Raw genomic sequence first — 15625 nt, 5'->3', positions numbered from 1 at the left:
GCATACCTAATTTAGCACTAAGAGTCTTAAGATTTTTTTTTTTTTTTGCACAAAACAGGATCATCAATAGTACTCAGTTTATGTTATGAATTTTGACTACAGCCTGTTTTTGAAAGACAGTTTGGGACGTTAAAATGCTCCAAAGTTTGTTTTAATTGGAGTGACGTAGACACAGCTTCACTCTGAAGTTACTCTCCTAGTGGAATTGACTGACATTTCAATTTCCAGGGTGTCCTCAGCGGGGGCCCACATAGTACATTTTGTCCACCATTTTTAAACTGTTTCACTAATTCAAGGATACTTTCTGTTGATGATTCAGTATTATCCAAACGTGTTTTTTTAAAGTGAATCATGAAATTAATAATAGCATTTTTTAGGAAATGAAATGGAATAAAATAGACTAGAAAACATCTGTGTATTGCATACCTGGTGGCACTGTTGGGTGGGCGTTGTAAGTATGTATATACACATAGACACGATTTGAATGTCTTGGAGTACATTAAAGGGAGGGCTGGGTTGCAACCAGAAATAATTGTAAAAGCTACTGGTCCTGTTTTAAGAACTATATTTCTAATATTCACATTTTCTAGATAGGACATTTTGAAAACATGTACCTGTTAAGGGTAACACTGGTGAAGTTAGGATATGATGCTTCTGCAGGGTCACACTGTTTACTTTATCCATATAGAGTCCAAGCAGAATATAATTGTATACAAGGAGCTCCTTCAGAAACTGAAAGCTTCACCACCTTGAGCTGTGAACCTGATGCACCTAATCCACCAAGGATAGCCAATCGAACCAAAAATTCACTCACTCTACAGTGGAAGGTAAGAAAACTCCGTAGAGAATTTCCAAACGTACATTTATTTCCTTCATTTTTGATAATATTAAAGTTCAGTTCTGCCTGAGATGATTGGATCTTTCTACCAACTACCTAGCTTCCTCTGGGCTTTGTTTTGTTATTCGAACTGGCCTTCACTGGGTCCAAGGCATAGTGGCCACATGTACAGAGAATGAAACACTGCCTTGCCCCACCATTCTCACTGCCACTCCTGTTTGAACCCAGTGTCACAGCCCTTGTGGCAGACCCTCAGTGCGTGCCTGCGCCTTTTCCCTAACCTCTGTTTTACCGAGCATAACGCCCTATCCTTCCTGAGAGCACGTCCAAAATACAGGAGGCGGTGTCTCGTGTCCTTGCGTCTAGGGAGTATGCTGGCTGTATTCATCAAGCACATACTTGTGTAGGTGTTTGGCAGTTTATGGCACATTTAATGTTCTTCACCAGATGCCATGTGCAAAGGCATCATCATTCTTCTGTGTCCCTTACTCCTCCTCACAACTTCCACGTGAGACCTTCTCCACATGGCTTGAATGAGCCGTGCTTCACATGACATCTTCCACTCTGTAAAAGAAGTCTTTTGCAGCAGATTTTCCTAATGCAATATGTTGTTTGATTTCCTGACTGCTTTGCAGATTCAAGTAAAATGAGACCTTACTGACACCTCAAGTCGTTTCTCCTTTTAGCATGCTCTTGCTGGTTGGTCCCCTTGTGAGGATTTTTGCTTTCTTATGTTGAGATGTAATCCACATTGAAAAATGTAGATTTTGATCTTCATCAGTAACTACTTTAAGTCCTCGTGGCTTTCAGGAGACAAAGGTATCTTATCATCTGCCTATTACAGGTTGTCGTGAGACTTCCTATAACCCTGGTTCCCTGTTCTTCACATTGGCTTGTGTCTCAGACTAGTCAGCCAGCATAAAGAGTGAAGAAGTCTGATTAAGACCATGAACCTGGATACCTTTCTTTATTTGAAGCCAAGCTGTAACCCTGCCTCATAGTCTCTGGATGCATTCCCCAGGAGTGTTATGTAGTTCCCATTCTTTTCAAGGTCAGAATATGTCAAAAGTCTTCAGGGTCCATTGCATCAAATCTGTTCTTGAGATGTTCTCTACGTTCAGGTAGAATATACTCAGGATCATATATTGCCTCATGTGGAGTTGTTTTACTTTTCTTCGGCTTCAACCTGAACTGGTATGTGAGCAATTGATGTTCTGTTCCACAATCAGCCCCTGGACTTAATCTGGCTTTTGCTATTGAACTTCTCCCTGTCTCTTCCCATAGAGGTAGTCGGTTTGATTTCTGTATGTTCTATCCATATGTACAGTCAACCACCAACGTTGTTGATAAAGGGTATATATTACTGAAGAAGCAGCTGGTTTTTTAAAAAGTAGTAGTAGTGGTGGGTTTTACAAAATTCTATCTTCTCATCTCTAGCTTCATTTTTCTCACTAAGGCTTGCCTTTCCAACTACTGATCCTTCTGTTTTCCAATTTTTGTATTCTAATCACCAGCAATGATCTATGCATCTTGATTGAATATTTGATGAAATCCAGACAGAAAAATTTGGTAGAATTCCTTAAGTGTTTTCATCACCAGCACTGGTGGGTAGTGTATAAATTTGAACAGTAGTTGTATTAACTAGACTTCCTTGTGGTTTCATAGATAATTATCCTATCACAGACAGCATTGTCCTTCAAGAAATCATTCTTTTTGGTGATGACTGTAACATAATTCCTCTTGAATTTGTCGTTCCCAACATAATAAATAATGTGGTTACCCATTAATAGATGGCTGGGTACAGCTTTCTCTTTTCATTTTGACTTGTGCCACATCAGCAAATAAGGCCTTGAAAGCTTTGCTCTATCTGGGTCATTAAGGCCATCTCTACTGTGAGGAGATACCTCTTACCCACTTATATTCCGTATGCCTTCCAACGTGAAGGGCTCATCTTCTAGCAGTATTTCCCCTGGGATTCGAAAGGTTTGTAGTTAATAATCCTTCCGAGTGGACCGCCTATTCCTAGTCTCTCCTTAGTCTAGAAGCTCTGCTGAAGACTTAGCCTCCTGGTTTTGGAGTACAGGAAGCAAGGCTCCCAGCATCGCAGCAGCTTGCAAGCCACCACAGAGCAGCAAACAGACCAGTGGTGGTGCACGCGTAGGGTGGATGTATAGTTGTTTTTTTATCGCGTGTAAAGCAAGCTATAGACTGTCTCATTTACATCTCCATGAAAAGTGAGCTAGACTGACGTTGTTACTTAATAAATAACCAAGGCCATGGACTTTGCATGCTTAGCTATGATTGTTTTGTTCCTGTTTGTTGAGGTAGTACTATATGCCGGGAGCTTCAGAAAGGTTGTGCGTAGATGTTTGAATGGCTCTGGGGCTCTCACTTAATTTTAGCCCCACTCTGAGAACAGTTAGTGATGCTATGGCCCTGCGTGATGCTCATCCTCATAAGGAGATCCCTGCAGATCGTGGGAGCCCTAGCGAAGTGGAGTGAAGAAGCTAGATGACGCCAAGCTGTCAGTAGGAATAGCATCTGGGGTCTTCACGGTTTGTCTTCAAACAAGTAGCCCTCTAAGTGAGGCTTCAACTAAGTCCACATGAGAGAAGCACCCCAGCCAATGTGATCCACGGATTGAGAACAATAAAATCCAAAGAAGGGAATGGTCTCAGAACTTAGCTTGAACATGCCTGATGTAAAGAAAGCTATTGTTGACAGTGGCCTCCCAGAAGCCATTAATAGGGTCCTCATGGGGATTACGCATCAGGTGAATCCCCTCTGATGGTAGTGAAGGGATGTGAATATCCTTTTTATCAGACAAGAAACATTGTAAAGTCGACTGTAGCATTTGCTCTCCCTCTGACCCATTTTAAAGTTGTTTGCGTTTTTCAAAAAGGGAAAGGGAAATACACCTGGATTTCGCCCTGGTGAATCCCTCTGACTGACCAGGGACGTGAATAGCCTTGCTGCCTTGCAGAGTGCGTTAGAAAGTGGATTGCTATCAATAACTAGACTAACATTTCACCCTTCCTTTGGATCCTTTTAAAATTTGTTCTAGCTTTTAATATTTTCTACTTTCTACGTTACTTTTTTCTACGTTATTGTCTATCGAGGTTTTTATCTGTTTGTTGTTATTGTTAGTTTGGGGCTATATTTTTAATGTATATGAAACCCAGGGTGGGTAAATCTGAAACAGTAACTGCATTAATGGTACAAGAAGCTCTGGTGTGGCATAGGGGATATGAATCGGGCTGCTAAGCACAAGTCCTGCGATTTCAAACCCTCGGCTGCTCCACCGGAGAAAACGGGGGCTTTCTTCTCTGGGGAAGAGCCAGTCTCGGAAGCTCACAGCAGCAGTAGAGTCGGTCTAGGTTGGCATTGACTCTGTGGCAGTGAGTTTGGTGGTGGTTTTCTGTTAACTGCTGTTTGGGAGGTATGGCACTAGAGGGAGTAGGGGAAATGGGGTGCTAATAGCAATGCATACAAGAAGGAAGGTGTGTGATATGCAAATTGTATGGCAATAAAAATGTTTGTGAATAAATAGAATTAAAAGATACATTTTTCTCTGAGCTTTTTGAAGCCCCTTTATGTGTGTATAGGAGGGAGATAGTTGTGTTGCGGTTTGGGTAAAATTTTTATTCTTAAAATTATTCATCTCAAAGAAAATAAATAAATAGAATTATTCATCTCAGTGAATGAGTTAGCAGTCTTTTTTGGGCACGATGAGTCTAGAAGTGGCAATCTAGGTAGAGTGCTCTCAAGGGCAGTAGCAGCCCACTTGGACCCTTTGGTACATAGTGTAACGTTGTCACCTAAGAGGAATTCTCATGAAAATGAAAGAAGCCCATTAGACCTGGTGAAAATTAAGTCATTTGGTTTTTTTTTTCCCCCAGCAGGTGTATTGGCACATAATTTGCATAGCATCCAATTAAATAGTTCAGTCATTGAGTCATATCAAGGGTCACTGAACAGTCCCCACCACATCAATCTGAGAGCATTCCACCTCCCACCCCACACTGGATAAACGAGTTGTGCAATCACAATTAATCCTGGTGCTCCCTCCCCTACCACCCTCATTATTTACTCCCAACATGGCCTTTCCCTCCTGCCGTCCAGCCCACCTCTGCCTCCCCTAGAGCCCCTTGTGTCAGTCCCTCATTGCGCAGCCACTCCTTCAGTGCTTCCCGCTGGGAGACCCAACAGAAGACTATGAAAACACATCGCACCAGGTGGCACAAAGACAAAATACAAACAATGCTTACGAAGGAAAAGGCTCCCGTCAACATTCAAAAGAAGGAAATAGCTGTGTCTAAATTTTAAGATTGTTCCTGTGAAAAGGGACTGTTCGGTGTTTAGAATAACTTGAGTAGCCTTTTGCTTTCTGTTCTTTCCTGCACTTAAAAGTGTTATATGGTGTACGGTACATATACTTTTGTATTTTCTGTGAAAATTATTCTAGAACTAAGTCAGAGAACAGCTAACCCACATTAGAATCCTTAGATTAGATTATTTCTATATGTATTACAAAAGCATTAATTTGGCTTTTTTTGGTGTTTGTTTTAGGCACCTAGTGACAATGGTTCTAAAATCCAAAGCTTTATTTTAGAATGGGATGAGGTAAGTACATTGAATATTTCTATATTTTTAATTCCTCAAAAGTTGTTTTTATTTCCTCCGCAGAAATAATATTTTTGCTTTTTTTAAGGAGACTCCCCTCCCCCTTTAAAAGTGATATGATCTCCATGTTGTACATGAGTGGTAAGCTTAGAAAACATTACTGGCTGGGCCTCGGCAGGGCTGCTGGTGCTGAAGGTTTGGGGGTACTGGCAGGAGCACAGTGTTGTTTGCCAGTCACTGAGGCTCTGCTCTGAAAGACATGTATGTCTACACTGAATTCACTATGAAACCAACACTCTTCGCTTCTCTGCAACCTGGCCATGGCAGTGTGGCTCCCCTGTGTCGGTCCGTAGACGGTCACTGCAGTCCTGGGTCTGTGAAGTTCTGTACCCAGGCTTTCATCCACAGGGGAACTGACAAACTCAAAACCCATGTGGTTTCTTGGGGTCCATATATAAGCCATGCGTAGACACACACACACAGCAGCAGCAAAGAGTTAAGCCAGTTTTGTTAAAGCAGTCACTTGAGTCACTTCAAAAGAAACCAAGTGGATCCCTCTCCTCTCAAGAGTTAAGGAGGACAACTTAAGCATAGATAAGATACTCTTTGCTCTGAGTTTCCTCCCCCCTTTTTCAATTTAGGACCAACTTTTTAGAAAACACTTCTAGTTTTTCAATGACACTTTCTAAAGGGAAGGGACTGTCACTCTGCAGATGGTCATGCATCTTTGTAATCAGTTCTGTTCCTTGGGTCTCACATTGTTTCTTTCTGATTGATCTTGGCTGTGGTTCTGAGCTGGCATGTCCCTTGTTCCAGGATGATCTCAAAATTCAGTCCTGTGTCAAGATTTTCAGGGCATGCCTTCAAGATTAAGGTGTTCACCAAGCCAGTTCTCACAGATTCCTTTGTTCATAACTTGTTTCACAGGGGCCTTTGTTCACTCCCTTCGCAGGCAGGGCAGAAGCCTCTGTTCTGTCCCTGTCATCTGCAGCCCCTGGAGCTCAGCATCTGCTAAGTCAGCAGCCCATGGTTCATGGAGAGGATTCTCACCCATGAAACAGAGCTAGAGAAGATGGACAAGTTCATCAAATAGCTCATCAAGGACGGAAGAACTTACCGCCGAGAAAACATAAGTCTTTCAACAGCCAGAGAGTGTTTGCTCATTTTCTCAGAGACTTGAAATCCAAGTTGATTTGTGATGCAGAAACTAATGACAAGCACTGAATAGTCTTGGGGAGATTCCAAGAAGAGCAACTCGGAGCTGTAAAGTAAGAAAAAAAAGTTTGACAAAGAAACAGAGAAGAACGATAGCCTAATTGATAAGCATTTTAATTTATCAGCTAAAAAGAAAGATTAACGAGAGGCAAACATCCATGTGGAGCAAACTGTCAACACTTTTAGGAGGTATCTTGAATATGTATGTAAACAGGAAATCCAAGAAAGAAAAGAAAGTTTTGAGTTTCTATCATCAGGGCCATGAACTTGCCAAAGACTTAAGGTACTACCAAATAGAACTACAGTTCAACATGCAAAATACATGGAATCATTTTGAAGAAACAAGATCAGAAGCGGAAGAGCTTATGAACAAAATCAGGCAGAATCAGAAGAACTACAAGCAAGCAAGTCAGTTTATAGCAGGGGGAAAGGCCTGCTCCGTTTGGTCCGAATTGGATAAAGCACGTGTATCAGAAAACAGTCAAGAGGCTCAACAAGTTCCCATTTGAGCACAGATCTAGAGGCAAACATGGGGATGGTAATATCGAGTTTTTGAAAGAATGTACCAAAAGGCATACTGAGTCCATAGACAGAAGCGTTTGTTTGCTGTAGAAGTTGCAGATGATGCAGGCATTTTTCAGAGGAAGAAAGGAAGCTATGCTTAGAAGCAGTGGTTGGGAAAAAAAACCCCTCTGTTCCATAGTTTTAATAGAGCCAACTCAAGACCAGAAGGAAGTGCACAATTGGACACGGTGGGATTCACGGTTTTTAGAAAATGCATCAGTGGATTGCATGAGGATTCCCTGGCATGCCATCCTGCTGTTTATAAAATGTGCCTCTGAGAAGCAAGAGGAGAGGTCTCAGTAACAGCACGATCCAAGAGTGGAGCATATCCTCTGTAGCCAAGATCCCTGTGCAGTGAGCCTCCTGGATCCAGGAGACAGCTATACCATCAAAAGGAGCAGCAGCAGGACCAGGAGCCAGACCATGTAACAGAGTGATGGGCTTCCCCACCCATGGAACACATGAAGCTGAGTGTGTGCTGGAGGCTGCCTCTAGGCACTTAATCCAGGAAGTTAGGCGTGTGACCCAGGGAAGTGGAGCTGCTTGCCTTTGGGTTGAGGCTTACTGGAGGGGGTTGTCTTTGGGCACCTGTTCTGGGAGCTAGGTTTGCCAAACCATGGAGAAGCTGTAGCACGTGATATGCCCCTTTGGGTGTTAACTAACAAGTCTGAAAGAACTCTGTAACATATCTTGAAAATCAACTCAACCCTGAGCATTTCTCACTGGCATTAAACTTCTTGTTAACTCCCTCAATAAACGCTGTAATCAGGGAAAAAAGAAAATATTATTGACCAGACTTTTCTTTTTTAGCTAAATCACCATGAAATGTGCCACTTGATTAAAGAACATTTTTACCATATTAATCTTAAAGAGAAGTAGTATTTATTTCCCAAAGCGACTATAGTAAATTGTCATAAATTTTGTGGCTTAAAACAGTGCACATTTACTGTCTTACAATTCCAGTGGAAAGAAAATCAATATGGGTTTCGGTGGACCAACACGAAGGTGACATGCTCCCAACAAAAGCCCTAGGGTTCCTACGTTCCAGCTACTGGAGGCTGCCCTCGGCACCTGGCTTACTGCCAGACCTAGTGCTTCCTTTTCTTGCCCTGCTCCCTCGCTTTCCTCTGCTCTCTGCACACCTTCTCTCTCATAAAGAGCCTGGTGATTACAGTTAAGACATACCCAGATAATCTAGGATGATCACCCCATCTCAAGATCCTCAATTTCATCATACATGTCTGGAAGCTGTGGTTCTCAAGGTCCCTTAACTCTTTGGATTGGTAGTTTACGTGAGTCTTTGATTTTCATCGTGGTTTACTTCAGATGGTGAGAAGCAAAGAGTTCTATCACCCCAATCACTGCTCACCTCAGTGGGATGTAAAGCACTGTCTGATCTCTTATACCAATTGACCTATGTGTCTCTTCAGACTGTGGTCCTAAGCCCCCAATTCAGTGACCCATTCCTTCAAGGTGTTTAGTTAAGACTAAGAACTTTTCGTAACTTTGTGTCCTGTTTGCTTTAGTATATACAATGGATACATCAGAAGCACCTGCAAATACATACGTAGAAATATCGTCTGCCAAATCTATGTGTTTGTGGACGTACTTCAGTTCGCCTTCACGTACCTGTTCACTTGGCATTGATTATTATTCCTGTTATTGCAATAGGGTGGACTGTATTAGTATTCACCTCTTTCGTCTGTGACATGTTGTGTGTTTTGGTTTGTTTATCAGAAGAGAGATTGAATGACAACATTTTAATTGTTCGAGTCAGATTTATCGTTTTAATCTCTAGTTGTCTCTCCAGTACCCTGTCTGCTGAGCAGGTTATTCCCATCCCTCAGGGTTCGAGGGAAATAGCTGGTGTGTGACTTCTGTGCACCACTGCAAGTCTCCTTCACCCTGCTTGTGTTTGCTGCACTCCTCTTCACCACCGCGTTGTTCACTGGCACCCCTCTACCCACGCTCATACGGGTCTGGTCTGGAGTTAGTGATTTTCTGTTTCTCTTCATATTTTCTCTAATCAAGCTTTTCTCTCTGCCAGGACTCTTTCAGTGTTTAAGCAATAGCAGTTCCATAATCTTTATTACAGAGATGCTTAACTGCATACATAGAAGTTTGGGGAGGGGTACAGGTTTTAGCTCAAAACAATTTGCAGAGAACTTTTCATAAATTCAGAAAATGCATTAATTGCCCAAATCAAAGATTGCCTTATAAAGGGGTTTCAAAATGTTTGTGGCAAAATTCAGTTATCTTTTCATTCTATCATTCCATGAACTGTGTGAAATCCCCTTGTACTACCACCATTGTCAGTCTGCCACATACCTGGAATAAGGTTCTTTTACTAACTCCAGAGATTCAGCATCTGCTAAAATAAAATATAATGCTTAATCAGTTTGGGGTTGTTGTTGGTTTTTGGTTTGTTTTTTCATTTGATGAGCTATATCATAAATGATATGAGGTGTCTTACCATCTGAAAACCATGACTTACGTGTAACAAAAATGACTCTTAATATGTATTGGCTAATGTGCTAGCTAGTGTATTAAACAGTCTATGCTGGAATCCCCGAGTGGTGCAAACATCATGTTCAACTGCTTGCCAGAAGCTTGGAGGTCCCGCTCTCCGAGATCCTTGTCTCATCGGCCCTTGGGCTCTCTTCATGTGGCATCGCATCCCTGTTCTTCATCATGGCTTGCGTGCTTGTTAACCGCTCTGCTTTCAAACCTGAGAGTGACTCACAATCCGAATTTGATGTGGATGTATCATTTTAAAATAATGTACAAAGAGATAACAATCAACTGTTTCTTGCAGGGAAAAGGAAATGGAGAATTTTGTCACTGTTATATGGGTTTACAGAAGCAATTTAAGATTACTAAGTTGGCACCAGCAATGGGTTGTAAATTTAGATTATCAGCCAAAAATGACTATGGTACAAGGTAAGATATATTTTATAAACTAATTTAGCTATTTTGTGTTATCTAATCAGCTTTGTGTGTCTTAAGTTTCTCATAGCCCAAATTATCCACTGAAACTACTTTGGTGTATAACTTTGTTGATAGTTAAGATATGTTACAAACCTAGCAAATATAGAAAATATAAACACTAGCAATTTAACAAAGATTTTCAAATATTAAAAATTAAATGTTGTATATGATCAAGAGGTTTTTCTCTATTCATCTTCAGTATATGTGCTTTCATTATTTTGTGTAGTACCTGGTGAATTTTAAACACCAGAGAAACCTGATTTAAATAAGAATGCCATTTAATCTTTAAAGGCGACATTGAACTGATTCTTGTTTTATATCTGAGGGAAAGTCAAAATATATTCCAAAATCATAGAAACTATTACTGTATGTATTCAAATATAAGCCGACCTAATTTTACACCAAAACTGCATTAAAAATTTGTTGGAAAAGCTCAGCTTATACTTGAGTATGTACGGTATTAAACAAAAATACCCAAATGTGAAGCTGTTTGTTCTCGACGTGTGCTCCAACTGAAGGTGGAATTTCCATCGCTAAAGATCTGCCTCCATGTGTTGCCCTCTCACCATGCTGCTTCAATCTGTATTCTGAGCCAGTCATCAGAAAAACTACTATGTGAAGAAGAACCTGGACTCAAGATTGGAGGAAGGCATATGAGTAACCTGAAAGGTACATGACACAACCTTGCCTTCCAAAAGCGAGGAGGACTTGAAGCATTTGCTGATGAAAAGCAAGGAGTGCAGCCTTCAGTATCGATTACAACGCAATGTAAAGAAAAGAAAATCCTCACAAGTGAACCCATAAGAAACAACATGATAAATGGAGAAAAGTTTGAAGTTGTCAAGGATTTTGTCTTGTTCTGATCCACAGTCAGTGGTCACGGAAAGAGTAGTCAAGAGATCAAATGACACATTGCATTAGGCAAATCCTGTACAAGACCTCCTTCAAGGAGGCTAAGCTGTTACTCTGAGGACTAAGGTGCTCCTGACCCAAGCCATGGATCAGTTGCCGTATATGCATGTGGACATTGAATAAAGAAGACTGAGAAGAATCCATGTATCTGACTTGTGGTGCTGGTGAAGAATGTTGGGAGCATTATGGACTGCCAAAAGAAAAGGCAAATCTGTCTTGGAGGAAGTACAGTCAGAATGCCGCTTAGAGGCAAGGATGGTGAGGCTTCATCCCCGGTACTTTGGACATGCGATCAAGGAGGCCAATTCCTAGAAAAGGATGCCATGCTTGGTAAAATTGAGGGGCAGCAAAGAGGAAGGTCCTTGACAAATGACAGTGGCTGCAATGATGGCTTAAACCCGGCAACAATGGCGAGACTGGGGCAGGACCATACAGGGTTTCCTTTTCTTATACATGGAGTCGCTGTGAGTTGGAACTGACGCAGCGGCACCTAACAACTCTACCGAAGAATTCTGCACTCTTCCATTTATAACACAGCAAGATGGCAGTTTTGACATCTGCAAGGTACCCCAGTTGTGCTCCTTTAAAGTGTGTGAGTTTAGGGAACAAAAAGAAGCCCAAAGGAGCAAAGTCGGGGCTGTAGGATGGATGGATGCATAAGATTTTCCAACAAAACCCTTAAAAGCCAGACCCTACTACCATCAAATAATGATCAGGTGCATTGTTATAATGAAAAAATTCCTCAACTCAAAAACTTCTTCCTAATGTCCTATTATCATCTATAAAAATTATCTCTCTGGAACCCCTAAAAAACAATCACCATAGTCTTGTGAACTGACCTCTCAGCCTTTAATGTAACCGATCTAGTATCTTTTGAAAGCCATTGTTATAATTAGACCTTACCCTTTGGATCGTATTGGTAAGTCGAAGACTCATCCCTAGTAATTATTCATTCCATTAAAGCATTATCTTAGCTCTTGCTTAAAAAGACTAGCTGAGCCTTCCAAGTGAGGGGTCAACTAGGTCGACACAAAGAAGCACACCAGCTTGTGTGATCCAGAGATGACAATGACAAAATTCTAATAGGGTGAGGAGAAAAGCATCAGCGCTAAAATGAGGAACACCCACTATGTGGGAGGCTATGGGAGCCCCAAACCCATCTGCAGAGTATTTAACCTCCATGACGGTCTAATTATGTCAGTAATTTTGTACCCAAAGCGGTACATTGCTTTGCATAAAATTTGTTGTTTTATATTGTAGGCCTGTAATTCTTAAGAAATTGCTCATTTTAACTTCTCTAGTAGACATTCCAGGTATGATAAACTGTTCACATTTGCCCCCAAGCCACACTCAGGATTACCGTCTCAAACAGCCTTGCTATCAGGCAGAGACCATTGTAATCTTGATTATGCCAGATCGAACTTGACACTTGGCCAGTTAACCACTCTATAGACGTGACCTGAATCTGTTCTGGGTGCGAGTATCTCTTACTGGTTCCATGACAGAAATGTCTTCCCTGGCTTTTTGAATGTTGATGGGGGTCTTTTCCTTTTTATGCGTTGTTCTTTATGCTATTAAGGTTTCGTCCCTACCACCCTAGTGCAGTTTTGTTAGTTGCTGCTTTCTGTTGGGTCTCCCAGCGGGAAGCACGGAAGGAGTGGCTGCGCAATGACACTAACTGATAGAAGGAGGTGGAGGAGAAGAAGGACGGGTGGGGAAGGGGAAGGGGCTTTGGGGAGTAACTACGGAAGGTGGGGAGCACTAGATCAGCTTGCGATTGCATACCTCACTTTAAAGGCCATGGAGCCATGGGGGAGGGGTGCTCTAAGATTGATGGCTGATTGCACAATTCTCCCTGTTGTGAGTTTTATAATATGTAAATTATGTGCCCATGAACTGTAAAAAAGAAAAAAGACTGGCCAAACGAGCTGATCTGCACACTAAGGCCATGATGTTCATTTAAAATTGAAAACCTGTGGTCTGCTTCCACGAGCTCTGGGCTTCTGCTACAGTTTCTTTTGTTTATCAAGATTAACAGTCTTCTCTTCGTAGTACATCTTCATGTCTGCGCTTCCGTCTCTAAAGCACTGACCCACGGATCACAGCAGCATGTTTCAGCACCTTTTGTTTTCAGTAAACCAGTGCACACAAGAAATAGGACCATAGCAGCTGTAATTTTTGGCTTACCCTCATATCTCTGTTCACCTTCATGGGGTCAGGTAGATTTATTTACATAACTGAGAACATTTTCTCTTGCATGTAAATGATATTACATGGTATTAGGTTTAAAAGTTAAAAGACATTAATGTATTAATGGCGATGAATTAATTTGGACAAACGTAATGAGAATGGTTATATAATTTGAAGATTAAACAGGGAGTAAATAGTTTCATTGACTAGATAAAATACGAATTTAAAAACCTAAATGTAACAGCATTTTTGAAGGAATGTTAGAATACACTTCCAGGTATCTGATCTAGTTAGCACAAAGGTGTTGTCAACTTTCAATAGATTATACAGCTTATAAGTTGTTAGCAAATTAAGTCTTTAGTTATGTATCTCTCTTTCATTTCTTGTTTAAACTCTTTGTCTCAACAGTGGCTTTAGTGAAGAAGTCTTATATTACACCTCAGGTTGTGCCCCTTCGATCCCAGCAAGTCCTGTGTTAACTAAGGCTGGAGTCACCTGGTTATCCTTACAGTGGAGTAAACCCTCAGGAACACCGTCCGATGAAGGAATTTCTTACATTTTAGAAATGGAGGAAGAAACTTCAGTGAGTGTGGATATGTATTTTAATTGTAAAACATTTAAAGTGTATTGCATTTTGGAAATAATCCCAATTTAGTAAATATTGCCACAGTAGTCCATTTGTTATTGTTGGGAGGAATTGGGAATGTGCAAAAACTCATCTCGTGTTTTCTGGATGTGTAGGGAGGAGTTTGGATCTTTTGTGTGTTTTTATGTGTACTTTTGCCTGGGAACAATATATTTTAAATGTGTAGTTTCTAGGAAGAAAAAGAGAGGAAAGAATCTATCACCAGACTAAGCAGCTCTGAAGGTAATGAAACAGAGTGTCTGCCTTCTTCAGTTATTATTCATGCACTGCTTCTCAAAGTGCTACAATATTTTAGGAGCTTCACGTGCTATGTAGTGCAACCTGCATCTAGTTCTACACGAGTGGCTCATCTTCCGTGAACTGGAACTTGGCCGAGCAAGAGTTCTAGTAGCTTTATACATTATTTCTTAATTTCAGACTTACTTTGAAGGAATATGGGATAAAATAGCATTGGTCCACTTCTAGGGATATATATGATGTGTCTTCAAAAGGTTTGTAGGAAAGAGAATTAAAGGTAAAATAAAAATACTTTTTGAAGCCCACTGAGATTAAATTATTCCACTTAAATGGAACTTTTAGAATGAGCAAATCCATAGAGAAGAAACTATTAATGGGTTTGGCAGGGATGGGTCCTTACTGTGAATGAATAATACAGATTTTTTAGGGAATGGAAGGTAATAAATGACATGTTCTGAAGGTAGATAGTGCTTACAGTTGTACAACTCAAGAATATACTTGAAAAAACACTGAAATGCCCACTTAAATAATGACATTGGGAATGAAATGGACACTTCTAATCCTGAGTGACACGCCCACCTGTCAGCACAGCCAGCCATTGATCTATAGACACAGCTGTGTTCAGAGACAAATGAACGCACTCGACAGTTAGTCTTCTGTTTAGTTCTGCAAGCTCTCTGGAAAGTTCCTGTTAGTTCCATGGATAAGCTTACTAATGATCAATAGACTACATCTTCCCATTCCTACTTAGCTCCCTCCACACAAAGAGTTTTGAATTTGTTTTTTGCTATTATAGATAGTGAGAAGTGGTCTTTATCCCATGTGTGTTCAGTAACATCTCCGGGTCCGTCTGGGCCAGATAGAAACCAGGGAAATGTTACACGGTGTACTAGATAAAAAGGAACCTAGACCTTTTCGTATATACATTAATCACTTTTTCTGCTGGTTGACATCTGCTGTGGACACTTTCCTTTTCTTCCCAGGGATATGGCTTTAAACCCAAATATGATGGAGAAGATCTTGCTTACACAGTGAAAAATCTCAGACGTAGTACAAAATATAAATTTAAGGTAAGCTTTGAAACAGTTTTAAAATCTTCTTCTTGTTTTTACTGTTATTTTAAAGAGCAGAGTAGAACTGTTCCTTAGGGTTTCAAGCCTTTAAACCTCCACAGAGCAGCTGGTGTATTCAGACAGCTGGCATCCTAGTGTGCAACCCACTGTGCCACCAGGCTCCTTTAATTGCACAGAAAGCGGGTGTCTCCACGGCAAGGGACAGCAAATGTGCCTCCACTTGCCAACCTTCCCATAGCACACTCTGCTTCTTAGCTGGATTTAAGGATTCCTTTCAGAACGTATAGACCATATTCACGATTACGGGCTGGATTAGGGAAATTAATGGGTGAAAGTTCA

General features: G+C 41.0%; 1 protein-coding gene and 1 pseudogene across 4 annotated transcripts in view; both read left to right on the top strand.

Annotated features, from left to right (window-relative positions):
• Window positions 1–15625, top strand: part of FNDC3A (fibronectin type III domain containing 3A) — a 201116-nt gene that overhangs the window by 163868 nt on the left and 21623 nt on the right. For all 4 annotated transcript variants that reach the window (XM_075533280.1, XM_075533279.1, XM_075533281.1 and 1 more), the window contains 5 exons: window positions 689–827; window positions 5408–5461; window positions 10056–10180; window positions 13739–13913; window positions 15197–15283. In XM_075533280.1, coding sequence (XP_075389395.1) covers window positions 689–827; window positions 5408–5461; window positions 10056–10180; window positions 13739–13913; window positions 15197–15283 — 580 coding nt within the window. The remainder of the gene's footprint in view (window positions 1–688; window positions 828–5407; window positions 5462–10055; window positions 10181–13738; window positions 13914–15196; window positions 15284–15625) is intronic.
• Window positions 5469–9307, top strand: LOC142428165 (rho GTPase-activating protein 10-like; annotated as a pseudogene).

This window comes from Tenrec ecaudatus, chromosome 15, assembly GCF_050624435.1.
Source record: "Tenrec ecaudatus isolate mTenEca1 chromosome 15, mTenEca1.hap1, whole genome shotgun sequence".
In the NCBI taxonomy this organism is placed as follows: Eukaryota; Metazoa; Chordata; class Mammalia; order Afrosoricida; family Tenrecidae; genus Tenrec; species Tenrec ecaudatus.
Note: the sequence above shows the minus strand (reverse complement) of the source record. Positions and strands in the feature narration are given on the sequence as shown.